Source organism: Beta vulgaris, chromosome 3 (genome assembly GCF_026745355.1).
Source record: "Beta vulgaris subsp. vulgaris cultivar EL10 chromosome 3, EL10.2, whole genome shotgun sequence".
In the NCBI taxonomy this organism is placed as follows: domain Eukaryota; kingdom Viridiplantae; phylum Streptophyta; class Magnoliopsida; order Caryophyllales; family Amaranthaceae; genus Beta; species Beta vulgaris.
This window is the reverse complement of record NC_079204.1, coordinates 51,495,190-51,516,538: the sequence shown is the minus strand read 5'-3', so window position 1 is coordinate 51,516,538 and position 21,349 is coordinate 51,495,190. Positions and strand designations below refer to the sequence as shown.

The following is a 21,349-nucleotide window of genomic DNA, read 5'->3' as shown; positions in this document are numbered from 1 at the left end:
TAAACAAATTAATTTATTAAAATAAAATATACTCCCTATAATTATGCTTAAGACTAAGACTTATTAAATAGTTAGCATAATGATAGGGAGGATATTTTATTTTCGTTAATTAATATGTTTAATAGATAAGCCTTAACCTTTACACTGACAATTGGGTGTATAGGTTAGAAAACCGTTAAAAGTATAATAAACTTAATATTAGTTGTACTTATGTTAAACATGTCCATTTTTAAAATTGACAACATAAAAACTGAAAAATATTTTTTTTTTTGTTTCTATATTTTTATTTTTAATTTTAAAAAACACAGAAAACTGAAGAAGAAAAAACCACATCAAACAAGACCTTACTTCTTCTTAGATAAAATGTCACAATTCTCTCTTTAATAAAAGTTTCAAAAGTAAAAGATATGATATATTTACCTTACTTGTTCTCAACTTATTTAAACTCATATAAACTTATTTAAATTTATTAGTAATAACTCGTTATAAAGTCATCGGTGCACGATTACATCATATATTATGTACGTAGATATCGTCTAACTTAGTTGGTAAAATTTTCTAGGGATCTTACCTAAGACTTGAGACCGAATCTTGTTTCTCTTGTTGCGTTTAGTTGCTTATTACACCAAAAAAAAAATCTTATATTGTGTATTGCAAAAACATCACCCAATTTTTTAACAACATTTTCACTGTATCTTTTTTTTATTATTTTAACTTTTACTCTTATAAACCAATGAAAGACCTATAATTTGATATAGAAGAATTTGGTCATCGCCTCTTACAGACAAGCGTATCAGTTCAATAATCAATATTCCTTTTTCTACCAAGTGTTGAGATTAAATTCTTGGTAATTTACTTATGTATATTAGATGTACCTCTATACTATAAGCAAACTCTCAAAAAGTTGTGTTGCCAGTAAAACGACAAAAATATCCTCACTCACATAATAATTAAACTAAATTAATTTTGAAAATGATGCAAACTCTATTAATCAACAAATTTCCCTAAATGTACATATAATTATCTTATATTCGCTAAATAAAAATAATATCAAATTTTTCTATAAAGGGGTTTTGTGAAAAAAAGTTCTTATCTATTACATGAGGTTATTAAATTTCATAAACAATTTTGCTATTTATTTATCTCCACACATATCGTGTACATATAAAACTAATTATCTTATATTGTACACATTCTAAATTCTACTGACTATAATATACCTCAAATAACGAAGGAGAATAGGATAAAGAGATCACCCCATATTTCTTTTTAATTACTTTGAAGGAGAAAAGGTAAAAGCGGATCCAATATTGAAGGGTACTGGAGAGTTAAAGAAGGAAAAAGTTAGTTAATAAGAAATAAAATAAAGTGAATAAAACTCGAAAAAATAAATGTAAAAATAAAAGTGAATAGAACTTAGAAAACAAATGGAATGCATTCTGACCAATGAAATATTAATATGAGCTGCATTCTTGGACTTAATTATTGATTGTAGATCCAACAGCCAACAATCATATATAATATTAAAGCAAGAAAAAATTGTCCTACGTGGCAAGACCTCAACCTTCCTTTGTTCTCCTTCACCCTCAACTTTCGACCTAATGCTTGCTTATGCCACGTGGCATTGCTAAAAATAATTTTAACAATAATCAATTAATTTAACAATGAAGGAAATAATATCAACTACAATAACTAAAGGAATCAATCAACCAATTATCAATTAAGGAAACAAATCAAATATTATCTTTTTTTTTAAAACGAAAATCATATATTATCTTAGCGGTCATTCTTATTATTTTCACAAAAACCAGTTATGGAATTATTTTCAAGCTAAATACCAATTTAGAGGAGAGAGAAAATATACAATGAAAAAGATGAATTGATATAACAACTTTAAGTTTTTCACTAATACAAGATACTCAAAAAGTCAAAATATGAAATTTCAAATATAAAACAAATATTAGCTAAGTACAAGCCAATGGGTGCGTTGGTATAACAACTTTAAGTTTTTCATCACACTATCAAACTTATATAATATAATTAATTTAAAAATTACCTAATTTCAAGCCAATGGGTACATTGGTCTAATAAGTTTTTTTTTTAATATTATTCACTTTTGGTAATGAATACCAACCATTATCATGAGATGCTAGCCCCTTCAAGAAAATATGCAAATGTAATAATAATAGTAATGCAAGTTTATTTTATTACCAAACAAGAAATAAAAAGATGATTTTGTTGAAAAAAATATAACACACCATGATTATGACTAGAGATTACATATAACAAAAACAATAACAACTTAAATATTCAATTTTTAGTCCCAAAGTGGTTTAGGTAAGCTAATATGATAATCATAAAAAAATCATATCCATGACCAATACATACTAAAAGTATTTTTTAAAAAAAAACAAAGTTAAAGTGAGAGAGGTAAAATAAGAGTTCATCTATATATATGTTCAAGAAATTGAATTAGGTAAAAAAAAAATGAAAACCAATATATAAGCATCTGTCTACTTTAACTAATTTTGACATAACTATGATAATATAAGTTTGGAAAATTTAGATAAGATTAAACAAATTTAGATATAATAATTAAGTGTTTTTCAGACAACTTAAGGGAGAATTAAGAAAATGTCAGACAAGATAAGTTGTTTAAAGATAAAAATGAATATTCTTCTCACTACTAAAAAGTTAAGGTCAAGAGTACATTAAAACATTAATCTATGGCAATTCTCTCTCCAATTTATTGGATATATATTAATATTTATTCTATTATTGCGACTAAGAAGGTTGACAACCTTAGGCTTAGGGACTAGGGTCACTCAAATATTTTCCCACATTCTTACATTCAAATGAAACAAACGATATAAGTACATACACTTATGAACTTACGCTTGATACTAATATCATTTTTAAAGAAAATTCACACACTTTGAATTTGGCCCATTCTATAAAAATTATAAAATAAAAGAGTAGGAGAGAGAGTGAAAACATGACACATGTGCTTAAATTATAAAATAAAGCTTTCTTTAATTTTTATAATAGTTTGCGAATTATTTTGCAAGTTTTATGAAATATCCCAAAAAGAAATATGTTGCGTGTATTAAGAAACTAAGAATAGTAATTATTTTTCTTCAATATAATCCAATATTCTTTAACTAATTATTCTTGCAAAAAAAAAAACTAATATAACTGTTCATAAATTTAACATCCTAAACTCAAATTATATATGAAAGTATGAGTGAATCATGAAGTAGTTGACATTATAGGATATCAATAATTATTTCTTATATGCATGATTAAATATAGTTTCCTTGCTAAAATAGATATTTCTCACTTATTCATCATTAAAGTTAAGCAGCGCCATGATTTTCTTATATAATTAATATTGTATAATACTCATTCAGTTAGATGAAATGGGGAATGATGTAAGATAAAATATATCATCAAAATTGTGGTCATTTTAGGGAACTACAAGTAAAATAATTATCTTATAATTTTATATAAAAGTAATGTTACAATTTTTAAACCATAAATCGTGTGGACGATATTAGACTGGAAAGAGAGATATCTAATGAGCATTGCGACACTAATTTAGAAGGTGAATCAACAAGATGAGTTAATTGTCAAGCTTATATGTAAAAAAAAAGGGGGATTTATAAGTATTCAAGTTTAATTGGTTTATAATAGAGTGAAACTGTTTGAAAAGATCAAATAAAGTTATTGAATTGGAAAAGTTGTTAATTTATTTAACTTTGTTTTGGTTTTTTTTTTCTTTGATGTAGAAGATAATATTGAAATGTACATCTTATAAAGAACCTATAAAACACACATATATTATACAAGTAGTGGGTATTTATATTTGTTTACATTTTCTAAATTAGTCTTAATGAATATTAAAACTTTAGTTCGCTTAATATATTGAAAATTGGTTTTAGGAAGAAATTAATGAATAAGGGTTAATTGTGGACCATTGAAGTCACTTGAGGTAGTCTTTGGGAGGTGAAAAGTAAATTGAGAAACCCTGTATTATACTCATTCCTTCAGATGGAATGGGAAATAAGGTATGATACAATATATCATCAAAGTTGTGATCATTTCAAGTAGCAACGGGGAATAAGGTATTTAGGAAAAAAGTAGAGTGGGGAAACCATGTATGATACTCATTCCACCAGATGAAATGGGGAATAAAGTATGATACAATATATCATCGAAATTGTGGTCATTTTAGGTAGCAACGCGGAATAAGGTATTTATACCCCGTATGGTACTCATTCCGTCAGATGGAACAAATTCCTCTGAGGTTTAAAAAAGGCAATTTTAGTTGGTCGTGTGTCAAAAGTCAAGGACAATCCCTATCGCATGGTGGGTTTGTATCCCCGAGACCAGTTCTCAGTCATGGCAATTTTATGTAGCCATTTCTCAGTCATTGGTAAAAATTGCCTAATAGTACTCCTATATCAGAAAGATAATGGGAAGTCTAATACTTTAAGGCCATTTCGAGGAAAAAATGAAGATGTAATGTAGAGAGAGTTTCTGAGACGATTGACCCCCCACTGGTTACTGGGATGAAAACCAAGTTCGTGCAAATTTTCTCCCTGTTGAGGCGGTTGAGATCCTTAACCTTTACCATCTCAACCCTTAGATGATGGCTTTCTATGGGGCTACACCAAAATTGGTATGTTCTACTAAATAAGACCATCACTTTATTAATTTTTTTAAGAATTCCCATACAGTTGTTGGCGATTCTATTGTATCGGAAGTGTGGAAGAAAATCAGGATTTCCAATCTTCCTCCTAAGGTGTTGTTGGCTTTACTTATGATGATATAATTGCTTCTGACTATATTATACTTCATCCGTTCTTTTTCTACTGCAGCAATTGGGTTTTCACGCTGCCAATGCTCAATTTTTACTATTAATATCTTTATTTACTATTTAGTAAAATTATACACATTTGATATTTTAAAAGTATATATCAAGACGAATCTAACAATAACCCACATGACTATATTTGTCTTTACTTAAAAATAACAATATATAGTGAAAGGGTATGATAGTGAATGAATAGTGTAAAAATCTCATTGTTATATTAGACTACGAACGGATGAAGTAGCTTCTTGAAACATTTTGTTTTGCTCTAATTAAAAAGAAGTCTTCCAAAACATATGAATATCATGTATCTGTTAAACAACTTTATAATTAATATAAATGTGTATTTCTCTTAAACACAAAGTTTTTGATCAAGTAGACGTAAATAATCGTTTATATGTTTTCAATGTAGCGGATATATAAACATTTTTATTGTATTAAAGTTCCCGTGCATTATGCACGGGTCCAAAACCTAGTTCATTATAATTACGATATATACCCTCACCCCATGTAGTATCATTTCAAGTATTCCCACTTTTTTAAAAAAAAATCTTTTTAGTTATAATCTTGACACTATTCATAATTAGCTATTCATAATTAGAGATAATCTTCTCAAAAAAAAAATTTATAAGAAAAAATATAATTATGTGAAATTACAATCCAATCATTATCATCTCAATGGTGGCCACAAAGATAGTCGGATCTAAACAATTCAATCGGCTAAAAGTTGTTCAATGGTAGATAATCTAAGTTCAGATTTACAAAAAATTATTAAAAGAACAATCTAATTTCAATGTAAAAGTAGACCTAATTACTAAATGGATTAAACTAATCACCCAAAGAAATTAACCTAGTCACTATTGAGTTAATTCTCTTTTTAATATTAGACTTACCATTACCTAATTTTAATTTTAAAATAGACGGTCTCTTATAAGACAAACTCTCACATTTAATATTATAATTCTTATACCAAATAAATGAGCTACAACTAAATTCAACTTGTGAGCTTATTAATTTCAGAAACCCTCTCTACTTGAAATAAATTGTAAAACTGAAATTCAGTTGAACTAAGCCACAGCATGTTAGAGCACGGCTTGGTGTCTTCCCTACTCCACAATATCCGACTTTTCCACCAGGACATTATGTTGTTGATATGTACACCCATAGATCAGCCATAAATACTCCAACTACTAATAGTTTCTAATGTCATAGCCTATGATTGTTCATATGTAGACCCATTGATCCGACAATATAAATCAAAGTTAGCACACATATTACTCCTAATAGTTTCGCCCAAAGTCACCTCCTGTGGCTGTAAATGAACGAATGTGCCAGGCAAGAAATATTCAGCATCTGCATGACAGTCGATTAAACCATTTTAAATGCGAAAACATGAAACTAAACATAGTAGCAGCAGCCAAGTTGGACTAAGCCAACCCTTTGTCCCAATTACCACTATTCCAGCAGAGGTGGCCAGCCACACGGTTTACTCTCACAGATCAAGCCAAGACCAATATACCAGTCATGAACAAGCTCCAAAGTGTTGCAAAACATAGGAGTGTCTTAAACCACAATATATGCATTTCCGGTGTCCGCAATTCGCACAGAATAACAAATATGCGAGCAGCATTTAGTGAACATAATTCATAACTGGTAGTAAGTCAAAACCCAATAAGGTCATAAAAAGTTTACATGTTTCTACGAGCAAAACATCATTAAGCTAATATAGCCTGCAATGAAATCAACAGAGGTACAAGAAGTTGGAAAGCAGCGAATCAAAGCAGCGAATCATCAATCTTTTTCTTCAGGAGTCATATTAAGCATTTAGTAATGGTAAAAGAGGTTGGAAAGTTAAAGCAATACGTCTCAGCCACTTCAAAGATAATAAAAATTCAGAAAGAATGGTATCCATATGAAGTTTTCCTGGTCACATTCGACCAGTACCCATGAGACCCTAATTGGCGCCCATATATAGTACGAGTCCGACTAATTATCTGACACTAACAGAGCACAAGATGACCATAGTTCCCTTACTTGAGTCTGCCTACAGTTCGCTCATTAAGGATAATGAGGAAATTTGACCTTGTTAAATGCCTATCTAGTTAGACAAATAAAAAATTTCACAACCGTAAGTTGCTGAATTCTTAGTATTAGTCACCTAATCAATCATGAAACCCCAAACTTGTACAGAAACTATACAGTTTATTTTGAAATCTAGAATCATGTCAATATTCTTAAGACAGACAATGACATTAAGCTACAGGAAGTAATCATCCAACAGAAAATACAAAGCAAGTTATCTTTATGATCACCTTTTTTATCCACATAATTTATGGACAATTCATGCTCATTTGCTTCAACCCGAGAAAAACGGGTAATGTAACATATTAGACAAATTTAAATAGAATGATAGAATGTGTTCCCAAGTCACATAGAGTACCACTATACAGAAATTACCATTAGCTCAATCAATTCTACCCATTTTTCATGTCAATGGCCAGGTGCTTCACTCATTTAGTTGTCCTTCATGCAGAGTTGCTCTTAGGCGCTTGCTTCATACTCCCAACCAATATATTTGACACAATTCTGTAAAACAAAGGATAGCACAAGGGGGGAAATTTCATTGTATATAAAACGAAATTGCACGAGTAGTTTCGAAAAAATGGTGTTAAGTGAGTTTTTGTGCATGGCTGCATGTTCAAGTTTTGTATGCCATCATAACAAAATATCAGTCATGTATGAGATGGGTCTCAAACAAGACCATGACGGGAATTTCTTACTTAATAGATAATATTTGCTTTTTTACGAATACCATTTAACATCTAAAAAACAAATAGTCATCACCCTGAAGCTTTTCAAAAAGGTACCCCCTCTCCGAGACTAGTCATCACGTTGTCCCAATCCTTCATAATTAAGACTACAACATGACTCTACATAAAATAACAATAAAAAACCCCTTTTTGTTCAAAATTGTGTCATTTCTTATCAACTACACACATCACTTTATTGTAGTAGTAGAATCTTAGAATATTCAATCATAAACCAATACAGATGTAGAAAAATGCGACAAATTTGGCACTATAAGTCTATAACTACTGGTCCGAGAAACATTAAATGGTTGTGTAAAAAGGGGGGGGGGGGTCCGAGGGTACATATAACTTCTGGTGTTTTCCAAAAGTTGCGCATCCTTTAGAAGGTATTGTTAAAAGATCATCAATTCCTAATGAAATGGATGTAGCAGTGGCTTGCTGGAAACCCAGAGTCTTTACTTGATCCTGAAGGAGTATTAGTTCCATCAGATGGATTCAATAAAGTTTATTGTATATGTTCTCTAAATAAGATCACTTGGATGATTGGATCTACATTCTTTCTGTTCCTTGAAGTTCTTCCTATTTTCCATCATCATTCGTTCCATTAGATTCTTCCAACTTGAACTTTATTCCTTAGTTACTGACTGTTTTCCCCTTTCTTCCCTCCAGTGATGGTTTATCCCCTTTATGCCCTCCCTCGCCTCACTTTCTTGGACCCACTTATCTCTAAAATATATTATCTGTCCTATGAGGAACCAACATAGAGATATACCCTCATAGATTTAGTGATTTATATCCAAGATACAAGTATTAATACATTACCCTTTAACATGAGCAAGCTACTTCAATATGAATCATATGAAAAATGAGACAAAGCCTTAATACAATTTTAAAGATGTACCAATAATGCAAAATATTGCAATTGAACTTATATGCAAGTTGAATGGAAAAAAGTAAAAATAAAAAGGTTCACGGAAGACTCTTGAATCAAATTTTAATAAAGCCTTTGAAACTGTTTCAGAATAAATATCTACCTTAAAATTGTCTAATCTCAAGTAAGATGCTCTTCTAAATCTGAAACCAACAAAGTACAGCAGTACTTCCTAGAAAGTCATTTTGTCTCTTATCTTCCAAATACAAAGTCATCACGTTAGTCAAGGACCAAAAAGTCCCTACACATGAACAATAAAAACAGAAAACTTGCAGATTGCAAATTATTACTCATAGTTAATACATGAGCATTAGATTGAAGTTTCATATCGAACAAAAAAAAAACCCAAATGAAAAGCATTAGAAATAGTGGGGAAGCAAAATTTAATTCAAACAGCCAACTTGAGCCAAACCATTTTTCAGTCATGCTATGTTCTTATTAGCTCCTCGTTTCCCCAAGCTGATGTATATTCGATTTAGACATGCTTATTTCCTACGCCTATAACATACTGACAAATTTGAACTTTAAAAACAATTAAATAGAAAATTTAAAGAATTTATTATAAATCAGTTAACCAAGTAACACTTTAAAAAAGCAAAAAGGTCAACCGACGCCATTTGTCTTTTGATACCGCATCATTTATTTGGATGTGCTCAAATAAAATTATTCTTTGGATACTTTTTTTTTACAGTTTCTTTGGATATTTGTTCAGTTCTAAGTTCTAACAGCCTAAACAAATCTGGTTTCCTTAACTCTGTTTGGACCTTTTAAAAAACAAAATAATAAAAATAAAAATAGAAAAAGAAGAAGAAGAAACAGAATTCTAAATAGCCGGAGAAACATGAGCGAACCCCCTAAAAAAATCAGAACTGATGGTAATAATACCATGTAGAAGAATTCCTGAAGAAAGCTACTTTCAGCAACAACTTCATTTATATTGCAGAATTTGTTGACACCATCAATATATAATAACTTCATGATGGCTTCATTTAAGTTCACATACTCTATCATTAATTAACGATTACGAAGGTGTAACTTAAGAAACTTGCTCTGTAGAAGAATACACCAGCACCATGTTTAAGGTTTGAATTAGTTGTTCAGATCCAATGGATTTTTAAAGCCAGCTAATTCACCACGACAATGAAACAAAATTGCGACATACTTTCTCAGATGTATCAGGAGTGTATTCCAGGCGGATATTATACAAAAGATGCATTTAAATGAACTCCATGAAAGATTGCACAGAACAAAAAAAAAAATTGAACCCTTTTACATTTTGTAAAAAAGCGGATAATCAACTACCTGTCAAACTCCATTCAAGCTCAGCTGAGATGCTCCCCCTGAATCTGGAACATCTAAAGCATAGTGCTCTTTTTAAGAAGTCATTTTGTTTCTCAACATTCTGGTACAAAGACATATTATATCATGTTAGTGAAGGACTAAATAAATCCCCATCCATGTCAATTTTTCTAATGAACCAAATTTTCATGTCAAATTAGATGTGCAAAATGACTATCAATTGAAATATATTGGTCAAGGATAATAGAAAAATTAATACAACCAAATGCATGCATGCATAATTATAAACATGATTTTTTTAATAGCTATAAAAAGAAGGCAATACATCTGAGAATCAATTTAATCAAACAATTTTTAGGTATACTTGGTATATGCCAGGTATTGATCCTATCCCTCAAAAACCAAAAATGCCTCCTACTCCCTCCGCCCCATAATATAAGTCCTGTTTCCTTATAAGGTGTCCCAAAATATAAGTCCTATTTCTATTTTTAATTATCAATTATGTCCATAATACCCTCATGAAATTAGATAAGTTCCTAAAATATCCTCATTATTTACTCTCCCAATGCACCCAATAGTAATGACAAAATGGGATCTTTTATCCCAAACCACTAATGACCACCTCATTAAGTTATCATTAAAGGCTGTAATGAAATTTGGTTCGTCCATGTCTAAAGCTGTAATCTGCATGCCTATTGTATTAAGCATTCCATTGGTTAATTAAAGTTGATGAAAGATTTTGATTGGTCAATTTTTCTATGGGTGGATTGCTGTTTCATTTGCTCCGCACCGTTAGCTTTCCATCACCAACAGCAAGAGGCTGTTAGTATTCCTCCCACAAAAAATGCTTCCCCCATTTAATGTTCGGCCTTGGTGTTTTTGAAAAGAAAAAATCATTATAAATGTTTTCAAGATAAAATGAATCTATTTATCTAAATAAAACAAGATTCTACTCACCTTAATTCCCGCGTAAAAACAGAATCAGGACTTATATTATGGGACGGAGGGAGTATATTTTATTAGTGCATCTATAAAACAATGAAACTCTACCAGCCTTATTTGAATACATCAGATGTAAACAGAGAAGGTAACCGAACCAAAATCAAATACACAGTAAAATTGGTCAGCATCAACTCTTAAAAGCAGGTATTCATGAGTTACTAAAAAAATTAGTTGACTCATTTCAGTGTGAAGATTGGGTCTCTCACTGTCTTAGAACAAGTTAAATTATTGCTAGAATTTAGAGGACTCATATGAATTATACACGGCAGAAAATAATGAAAGAAAGAGTCTTTGCTGTTTGAATGGATAATTGTAGTTTTTCCATATTCGTACAGGAGTAGCACATGCTTAAGCAAAGAAGGCCAACATTTTTTTTCTTATTAAGTAATGCAAAAGCAAGAAGATTGGAGCTCATACCTGACAGTCTTCCTGGTGTAATGGATCTCACAGCCCATCATGTTGCATCCTCTTTCCCATCAGTCAATGCAAGGGGTAGAGTACTGAAGGAAGCAGGCGTGTAGTTAAGCTGGTAGTTGACTGGAGTTGACCCAAAAATATTGAACATTGCAGCACTACTATAAGCAACTTCAGCATCTGAACGCTTCTTAAACACCACTCTAGCACGACTGCTTTGCATATCTACTCCTGTCTCCGATTCCTTTAAAGGCCCAAACCGCCTGAAGATTTTGTTCAAATTCACCTCTGAAGGTATAGAACCCATCTCACCAAAGTTCATCATGAGCTCTGTAGGCAGGTCCAGTTTCTTCTCATCCCCAGTTGGGGTCTCAGTTGTAGATTCATGTTTATCAACATGATACTGTTTCCTGGAATACTTCCTACGATTCGGTTTCAGAGTCTTCTCAGGATCACCAGAGACAACCTGCTCATTCTTTCTCTTACGACCACGTCGAGCCGGCTTAGCTTCAGCGTTGTTTTGAACAACCATGTCCGTCCAATAGGAGTCATTTCTATCATCAAATTCAAAAGTCTCAGGGGACCCAACAACAGGAACAGAAGACTTCTTCTTTCTGCCAGACCCTTTGCGCATTTTTTGTCGCCGAGTCGTGACAGCTAGATCTCTGAATTCAGAGAAAAACCTAATGATGTCAGCCAAATAGCTGTATCTTTTCATGGGATCTCGAGCAGATAAGTGAAGCTGTGAGAGCATCTCATCTAAAGAAGCTTCTACTGAAGGACTTGGTACGCTTTCAGTCAAATCATCATCAGGAGGTTCTGACACTTCATCAGCATCATCCCCTATACGCTTGTTATTGCTTCCCTCACTGCAACTTTTGATGATCGCGGATGATCCTGTCAGCTGGTTTGCAACTCTACGAATACATTCACCTACTTTAAATGATTGCTGAGGATTTGGAGATGCTGCATGTGAAACCTTAGCTAAGGAAATAGTTTTTGTGCTCCGCTGGGATTTGGAATCATCTGTTAGAAACCCTGATGCTTTTCTCTTAGTGCCAGCAATTGGGGAAGTCAAAATTATATCATCTTCCTCATGTGAGTCGAATTCACCATCAAGGCAATACATCGACTCACCCATTAATTCTGTTATGCTTTTTTCCTTTCTCCTTTGGTATACAATATCTTTCAAGTTGTGTTTACGTTTATGAGGGCCTTTCTTGGCATCACCTCGAGTCACTGAATCTGCTTGCACATTCTCATCTAGCATCTGCATGTCAGCATCATATTCCGCTAATCCCTCATAATAATGGAACTCAGGTAATGCATCACAACCCTTCAGTCGATTAAAAGCTAATAGCTGTGATTTTGCTATTACAATCTCAAGCCGGTCAACACCACTAGTTGGGAACAGTGCTAGTGCTCTTAAATACTCAGTGAGTTTTTCAGGTTGGAAAGAATCCACACCTGTGGATCTATCAACTCCTTCCCTCTTACTTGACTCTTCCCTTATCCCAGTGTTCTCAACTATTTGATATTTGATCTTGTCGTAGGCTTCTTCAGATAAACAAGAACAAGCCAGACCCAATTCCACCCTTCTCTCAACTTCTTCCAATGCGCAACTCACTGCATTTTGGAATGCTTCTGACTTGTTTTGCCTCTCTGCCTGAGGAAAATGATTCCTGAATGGCTTTAATACTGATGCTTCATTCCACGCAAATGTCCGGTCTCCAAAATATGCCACCAGATAGCAATCCTTTCTATAATATTTCATAGCCTTCTCTGAGGAGTCAGAAGGGTGAAATATTTGCCCAGGCCACCACGGATGGCTCTTCACCTTGCCCCATACCAAATCAAAAACTGCAAACTCACCTTCATTTTCAGATTGTAGCTGATAACTAACACGGTGATCTTTCATCAAGCTTCCAGGTTTTAAAGATGAACGTCTGCCATGTTTTTCTTCCTTGCTCCGAGCCTTTGCAGCATAAGAAACCAGCTCCTGATCTTCTTGTTCTTCAGCTGACTCCTTTGATTCTGTACTTACCCCTTCTTGCATTTCCTGATCATCTATACTTGTGTCAACCTCATGAACAGCTGTTGCTCTATGTTCCAAGTGATCATCCACAGACGAGCCTGCTTCATATTCCAGTCCTTGACCTACACCTTCTACAGATGGCATGGCTGGCAAAGGCTGTTCACAAACATCATGATCTCCATATTCTCTAGCTTGTCTGGGACCAGAATCCAAGTCTACCCCTAGGCTACCACCAGAAGAAACATCAAGAACATATGTTTCCCTAATAGGATCCATTTCCACATCCATATTTCTATAATCCAGCTCTTGATCTACTATTTGTTCTTTGCGCGATCCAACTGATTCAGCATTGGCAACTTCCTCTTGCACTAACTGAACAGTCTCCTCATCTGTGTCAGCCTCACCGACAGCATCTGTTGCTTCATGTTCCTGGTGCTCAGCCCCTGCAGAGGCTGATTCACATTCAAGTGCATCATCGACACCCTTAACAAATGGCTTTACTGGCAAAGATGGTTGTTCATAAGCACTACCGTCTCCATGTTCCCTATCTCCAACTACTTTAGGACCAAAAAACAAGTCTGATGTGGGGCTGTCTCCTGTAGAAATATTAGGAGCTTCTGTTTCCACGAGAGGAGCCAATTTAGCATCCATCTCTTTGCAAACCAGCCCTCTATCTCCTTTCTGCTCCGCAGACAACTCAACATCTTTAGTATTGGCAGCATGTTCTTGCACTTCAATAACATTCTCCACGTTAGTATCAAACATACAAGTATCACCTGATGCACCAAGTTCCAAGCATTCAGCCACTGAAGACCCTGGTTCATATTCCTGTCCATGATCGGCACCTCCATTAAATGACTTGACTGGAGAAGAAAGTTGTTCATAAGCTGCATGATCTCCAGCTTGTCTGGGACTAGACCCCGTGTCTGCCACACCACTGCATCCAATGGAAACATCAGGAGCTTCAGTTTCCAGAATTGGAAATATGTTTTCATCCAATAGTTTATGATCCAGCTCCTGAAGTATTTTGGGTTCGTTAGGCAACTCAACTGCTTCTGTTTGTGCAGCTTGTTCTTGCTTTTCGTTAACATCCTTCATGGGTGCATCAACCTCATGAAAGTCAATTGTTTCTCTAGGTTCCAGGCAACTAATCACTGAAGAGCCTGATTTATATTCCTGTGCATGGTTAGCACCTTTATCAAATGACTTGACTGGGGAAGATGGTTGTCCATAAGTAGCATGATTGGCATATTGTCTATCATCAGCTTGCCGGTGACAAGATTCCATGTCTGGGCTGCCTCCATTACAAACATCGTGAACTTTTTTTCCAGCAACAGGCATTACTTCTGCATCCCTCCTTTCAGAACTCAGCTCCTGATCTACTACTCGTTCTTCAGGCGACTCAGGTGCTTCAGTATCAACAGCCTCTTCTTGCACTTCCTTCACATCTTCCATCTCTGTGTCAACCTCCAGAATATCAACTGTTGCTCTATGCTCTATACAACTCAGCGCTGGAGAGCTTGGTTCATACTCCAGTTCTTGATCAACACCTTCATCAAGTGACTTGATTGGCAAAGGCGGTTGTTCATAAGCAGCATGTTCTCCATATTCTCTATCACCAGCTTCCCTAGGATCTGAATCCATGCCTGGGCTGCCTCCAATAGATGAAGCAGGAATTTCTTGTTCTTTAGGCAACTCAACTGCTTCCATGTTTGCGGCTTCTTCTTGCCCTTCCCTCACTTCCTTTATCTCTGTGTTAACCTCATGATTACCACCTGTCATTATATGTTCTAGGTGCTCAGCCACTGAACAGCCAGGTTCATGTTCCCGTTTGCAATCTCCACCTTTATCAAATGACTCGGCTGGTAAAGGTGGCTGTTCATAAACACTGCGATCTCTAAATTCTCTCTCTCCAGCTTGCCTGGGGCCAAGATCTAAGTCTTGGCTGCCTCCAAGAGGAATATCAAAAACTTCCTTTTCCACAATAGGAGCTACTTCTGCATCCATCTTTTCAGAAACTAACTCCTGATCTACTTCTTGTTCTTTAGGCAACTCAAGTGTCTCAGTATAAGCAGCTTCTTCTCGCGCTTCCTTTACACCCTCCATCTCCTTGTCAACCACATGGGAATCAACTGTTCTATGATCCAGGTGCTTCACCACTGAAGAGCCTGGTGCATATTCCCGTCCATGATCTACACCTTCATCAGATGACTGCAGTGAAAAGCCTGATTCATATTCCCGTTCGCGATCTCCACCATCATCAAATGAGTTGACTGGCAAAGGTAGCCGTGCATTAGCAGCAAGCCCTCCAAAATCTCCATCTCCAGCTAGCCTGGGACTAGAATCTAAGCCTTGGCTGCCTCCAAGAGAAACATCAAGAACTTTTTCGACAATAGGAACTAAATTTGCATCCAACTTCTCAGAAACCAGCTCCTGGTCTACTTCTTGTTCTTTAGGCAACTCAACTGCTTCAGTGTCGGCAGCTTCTTCTTGCACTTCCTTAACGCGTAGCAATCCTGTGTCAACCTCATCATTATCACCTGTTGTTTTATGTTCCAGGTTCTTCTTATGATCAGCACCTTCATCAAATGACTGCACTGGCAAAAGTGATAGTTCATATATAGCACGATCTCCATATTTTCTATCCTCGGTTTGCCTGGGACAAGAATCCAATTCTGGGCTGCCTTCAATAGAAACATCAGGGACTTCTTTCTCCGCGACAGAAATTAGTTCCGGATCCATCTTTCCAGAAACAAGCTCCTGATCTACTTCTTGTTCTTTAGGCATCTCACCTGCTACAGTAATAGCAACTTCTTCTTGCACTCCCTTAACATTCCCCACCATTGGATCAACCTTATTATAATCACCTGTTCTAATATGTTCCATGTGATCAGACACTGAAGAGCCTGGTTCATATCTCTGTTCCTTCACACCTGGAACAGATGACTTGACGTGAAAAGGTCGTTGTTCATAAGCAGCATGGTTTCCATATACTCTATGTCCACCTTGTCTCTGACCAGAATTTAAGTCTTCCCCTGAGCTTCCCCCTATAGAATCATCGCGAACTTCTGTTCCCACAATAGGAACTGTTTTTGCATCCATCTTTTTAACTAGGTCCTGATCTACTTCTTGTTCTTCAAGCGACTCAACAGCTTCAGTATTAGCAGCTTGTTCTTGCATATCCTTGACATCCTCTACGTCAGCATCAACCTCATGAGCATCATCTTCTGCTCTATCCTCCAAGTGCTCAGGCACTGAAAAGCCAGGTTCATATTCCAGTTCTTGATCTACACCTTTAGCAACTAACTTAACTCGCAAAGCTGTTTGTTCACAAGCAACATGGTTTTCATATTCTCTATCTTCAACTTGTCTGGGACTAGAATCCAAGTCTGCCCCTGAACTGCCTCTAATAAGAACTTCTGTTTCTACGAGTTGAACAACTTTTGCGTCCATCTTTACCAAATAATCATTCAAAAATGCTACACATCACTCCTATATTCAGAAACATGTGAACGTAAGTTGCAAAATGATACGTATAGTATTCAGTGTAACATGTAAATGATCCATTGAAACAGTATAGAAAACATACTTCATGTCTTTGTAAGTCAAATAAATATCAGCTACGTCCATGAGGGATAAGATCTCTAAGACGGAAGGTTCCATTTTTGGATGCTCAAAAGCCTTCTTGCTCAGCTTTCTACAATCTGAAAATTCACAATCATTTTTGAGGAAGATAAGAAGTCACTCATTTTGAAATCGTCAGAGTTACTCCCTAAGTCCCTAACACACAATTAAAGGCAGAAAATTGTCATTAATTACTCTTAACACATTTTTTTAAATTATAAAGAAAAAGAACATTAAGAAAGAATACCTTTTCAGACAAATCTAATGGTATGAATTCGGCATAATATTTTAAAAGATGTCAATGATTAAAGTACTTAAAGTTCAAGAAACATGGGTGCCTTCTAAAGGAAAAAGAAGCAATCTAGAACAAGAGCCCAAAGATCTTACATTCTCACGTAAAATTTTTCTTACAGTTAACATATAAGGTACTCTAACCACCTTTAGGGGTGAACGTTATTACATCAAAAACATTTAGACTAGGCCATCTAGATCTCTTTATCTGAAAAACTCATTTAAAGTATGTATTAACAAGATTGCAAAAAATTTGAACGATGTGTTGATATGATTAAAGTTCAGTCACACCAATAATAGAGCTTCCACTCGAATAAACCATAACTTAATTAAAACAGACTAATTCATTTGATTTTTGATGAAGAATACCCAGCATCAAGCCCTCAATCTTTTCGATGTAAAATTTTCCTAGGTTTTTCTAAAGAAGCAAAAGACAACTTGAATATCTTTAAGTTCCATTCGATGTAATACTTCCTATGTTTTTCTTTGTTATACTCATTTTCATTTTTCTCATTTCTACACACTTTTACTTCATTCCTATTTTGGCAAATTCTATTCCTTCATTTACTCTTCAATGGGGCCCACTAACCAAGAAGACCCCCACCACCAATGGGACCCAGTAACCCCTTCCCCCAATCTAATTCATATATATATATATATACACTCCATTCACCAAGAAGACTCGCCATTTTTGGTTTATTGTGCTTAGCCTTGGCTTATAGTAGAACAGAAAGAAAGAAATGGACTACAAGCTAAATCCTATCTTTTCTAACTATAAGTGCTTATTTGGTTGACATAACAAAAACATGGGAAGAATAAGTCCATAAGGAGTACAATTAGGTGAATTTGGTTGGTTGTTGTAGGAAGTCCTACTCCCCCAAAAGATGGAAGAAATTGCTTGCCTAGGTCCAACGTCCAAGAATATCTACTTCCCACAAAATGAAAGAAATTGCTTGCCTAATTCCGAGAAGTTCTACTTCCACAATAAATTGCTTGCCTAGGTCCGAGAAGTTCTACTTACCTAAGGGACCTAGGAAATGAAAATGCACCAAGAAAATTAATTAATAAGAAATATTAATTCACATGTTCAACCAAACAAACACTAATACACAGAGTTTTCAGTCATGAAATAATAATCTTACAGATTAGGACACTTGAAGTTTAAGAAGAAGAAGATCGAACGAGGCAACAATGATCTTACTTGATATTCGAAATTGCTATTTCGATTACACGAAGAAGGAACAAGTGAGATACTAGCTTAAATTAAACAAATAACCTATATCCAACAATATTGCACGAATCATATATATTCGACAATTATTCACCCAACTCTAATCTTAAACAAACTGAGTTCAATACTGTGGCGTATCAAAGAAAGATTCAGTAAGTTCAACTAAACTCCCAAAATCTGAATTTATTTTTGTTTTTGAGCTTACTAATGTAAATGAAAATCTGCATTCATGCTCAATATATGTGAAAAATCAAAGTTTTCAAACTTCAAACTTATATTGAAATTACTCTTAATCATACCTCAAACTACTGTGGAAGACAAGTTTCCGATCGCTTCGGAGAAGTGTAATTTGCGCGCAATTATTTTCTCTCACTCTTCTTATCTGTTCCGCAAATTAGGGCAAGATAATCTGATGATGAAAATCGAAAATTGTGTGTAATAATTGTTAACTTTTTGATGGAAAGCTGGAATCGAAGAATCTAGAGAGAGAAAGAGAGTTGCAAAAATTCTCAAATGAGGGTTAGGGTTACAGACTTGATCTTCGTTTCTCCTATTTCTTTACCCTTCACTCTTATTACGTTTTTCGTTTTCCTTTTCTTACAATTTGCCATTTATTTTGGTTTTTGTTGCACAATTGTATTCTTTTCACATGAATAACTCAAAATTGAATTTAACTTATCTGAATTAATTAAATTAAATTTATTGGACAAAACTTACTAGGGGTACGTTCTCCTCAACTTAAAAAATTAAGTTTCATACCCAATAAGTTCAGATAAGTTGCAATAAGGTCCCATAAGGGCAATAAGTTCCAATCAGGTGCAATAAGGTCCAATAAGTTCCAATCAGGTGCAATAAGGTCCAATAAGTTCCAATCAGGTCCAAATAGTCAATGTTCAATAAATATTTGTATTATTGTCCATTATGTTATTATTAGAATTTTAATTAAAGTACCACAATGATTATATAGTATTATACTTGTATTAGTGTCTATTATTTTATTCAAGATTTGTATTATTGTCTACTATTTTATTATTCATATTACTATTAATTGATTATGTTATTATTAAAAAAAAATTATTAAAGTACCACAATGTATAGTGTTATACTTGTATTATTGTCTATTATTTGATTATTCATATTACTATTAGGTGATTATATTATTATTAAATAATATTATAATCATGGTCAAATAATTAAGGTTAACAATAATAATCATTAGAATTACAATATTTTGCAATTCGTCTTTAAATAACTAGAGATAACATATTTTCGTTACTAATTACAATGAAAGATATAAATGTAGAGTGAGAGATAAGGAGTTGATGCATTTTACTACCTTCACATAAATGAAAGTGGGGTGAGAGTTTTCTATATGTGCCAATTTTAACTTGTTAGTAATAAATATTAATCAACTTTTGATTTTCCACTAGTGCTTTATAAAATCAAAACAAGAGTATTAGATATATTAGTGGTCAAAGTTCTGTATAGGCAAATATATAAATAGTAAAAAAAATTTGTTAGATTAATTATCATAAGAGATAATTAATAATTATTATTGTTTTAAAGGACGAATTTTAATAATTATTACTTCATAATAAATTTTGAGGGGTAGTATTTACGTTAGGGGTAATATTTATGTTATTAATGGTCAATTTTTTTGTCTAATAAGGTCAACTAAGTTTCAATCAGGTCCAATAAGGTCTAATAAGTTTCAATCACGTCTAATAAAGTCTAATAAGTTTCAATCAGGGTCAATAAGGTCTAATAAGTTTCAATAAGGTCAATAACTAAGTTCCAATAAAGTCCAATAAGTTCCAATCAGGTTCAATCAGGTCCAATAAGTTGAATCAGGTTCAATCAGGTTTAATAAGTTCCAATAAGTTCAGTTCAGGTTCAATAAGTTCAGCTCAAATAAGGTCCAATAAGTTCAGGGCCAATAAGTTAAAGAGAACGCACCCTAGATCTGATTGGACTCGATTATAACTCATATTAACGATATACCCACACTTATATAAATTAGTGATATTCCATTTGGTACCATTATACTTCTAGCTTTTCCATTTGGTACCACTATTTTTCAGATATTCCACATGGTACCACTATAATTTGATTTTATTCTCTATTATAACATTCAACTAAGTAAAGTGTTAATTTAAGTTAGAATAGGCTAGAGTTTTACTTCGATGTACATGTTTTAATTTGCGTTAAGGTTTTAGTAATCATTTTAGTCGTTAAGGTCAAAGTTGAGGTCATATTTGACAATAAAAAGACATAGAATATTATGATTATTTTTATGAAAATTTTGACTGAAAAATAGAGCTTTAAGGGTTAAAACGACACCTTAAAATCTTAATTTATTAAATTTTTGCAATTGCAAATAGAAACATGCAAACACAAACAAAATTGTATTCTTGTTTAACCATTAACTAACATTTTACTCAAAAAAATGGTATGATAAAGATTAATATTAAATTAGAGTGGTATCATGTGGAATTTTAAAATAACAGTGGTACCAAATGGAAAAGCCAAAAATTCAATGGTACCAAATGGAATATCCTATAAATTATTATATTTGACTTATTAAAAAAAGTGGAAAAAGTGTTATTATTATGACCATATATATCATGTGTTTTCCAACAACTCAAAATCGGTGGACTCTTGACATAGGGTTATTATTATCCACATTGCTCTATTTAAATATAGTTTCTTTAAAAAGATTTCATTATTGTAAGTAATTAAGTGCTTTAATTACTTGTTTAAAGTGTACCCCCTCTGTTTTTTTTTATCGTTCTCACTTAGAATCTTGACACTATTCATACTCTGAGATAATCTTCTCAAT

General features: G+C 33.7%; 1 protein-coding gene across 4 annotated transcripts; it reads right to left on the bottom strand.

The window, feature by feature from the left end:
• Positions 1 to 7,140: 7,140 nt before the first annotated feature.
• On the bottom strand, positions 7,141 to 19,104 carry LOC104889395 (hypothetical protein). 4 transcript variants are annotated; one of them, XR_008968509.1, is made up of 6 exons: positions 18,810 to 19,104; positions 16,954 to 17,068; positions 11,333 to 16,856; positions 9,917 to 10,016; positions 8,718 to 8,810; positions 7,141 to 7,459 (listed from the first exon to the last, which is right to left on the bottom strand). XR_008968509.1 is itself a non-coding variant. In XM_057393168.1 (4 exons), exon 3 carries the CDS (start codon positions 16,815 to 16,817, stop codon positions 11,370 to 11,372), a length of 5,448 nt encoding a protein of 1,815 aa, XP_057249151.1. In that variant the 5' UTR covers positions 16,818 to 16,856; positions 16,954 to 17,068; positions 18,810 to 19,104; the 3' UTR covers positions 9,814 to 10,016; positions 11,333 to 11,369. The 4 variants fall into 4 exon arrangements, 1 of the variants encoding a protein (XP_057249151.1); XR_008968508.1 differs by lacking the exon at positions 8,718 to 8,810 and having other exon boundaries at positions 16,954 to 17,144; XR_008968507.1 differs by lacking the exon at positions 8,718 to 8,810.
• Positions 19,105 to 21,349: the final 2,245 nt, after the last annotated feature.

Coding starts and splice junctions, on each gene's coding strand:
- LOC104889395 (XM_057393168.1), bottom strand. CDS start 16,817: ATGGACGCAAAAGTTGTTCAACTCGTAGAAACAGAAGTTCTTATTAGA.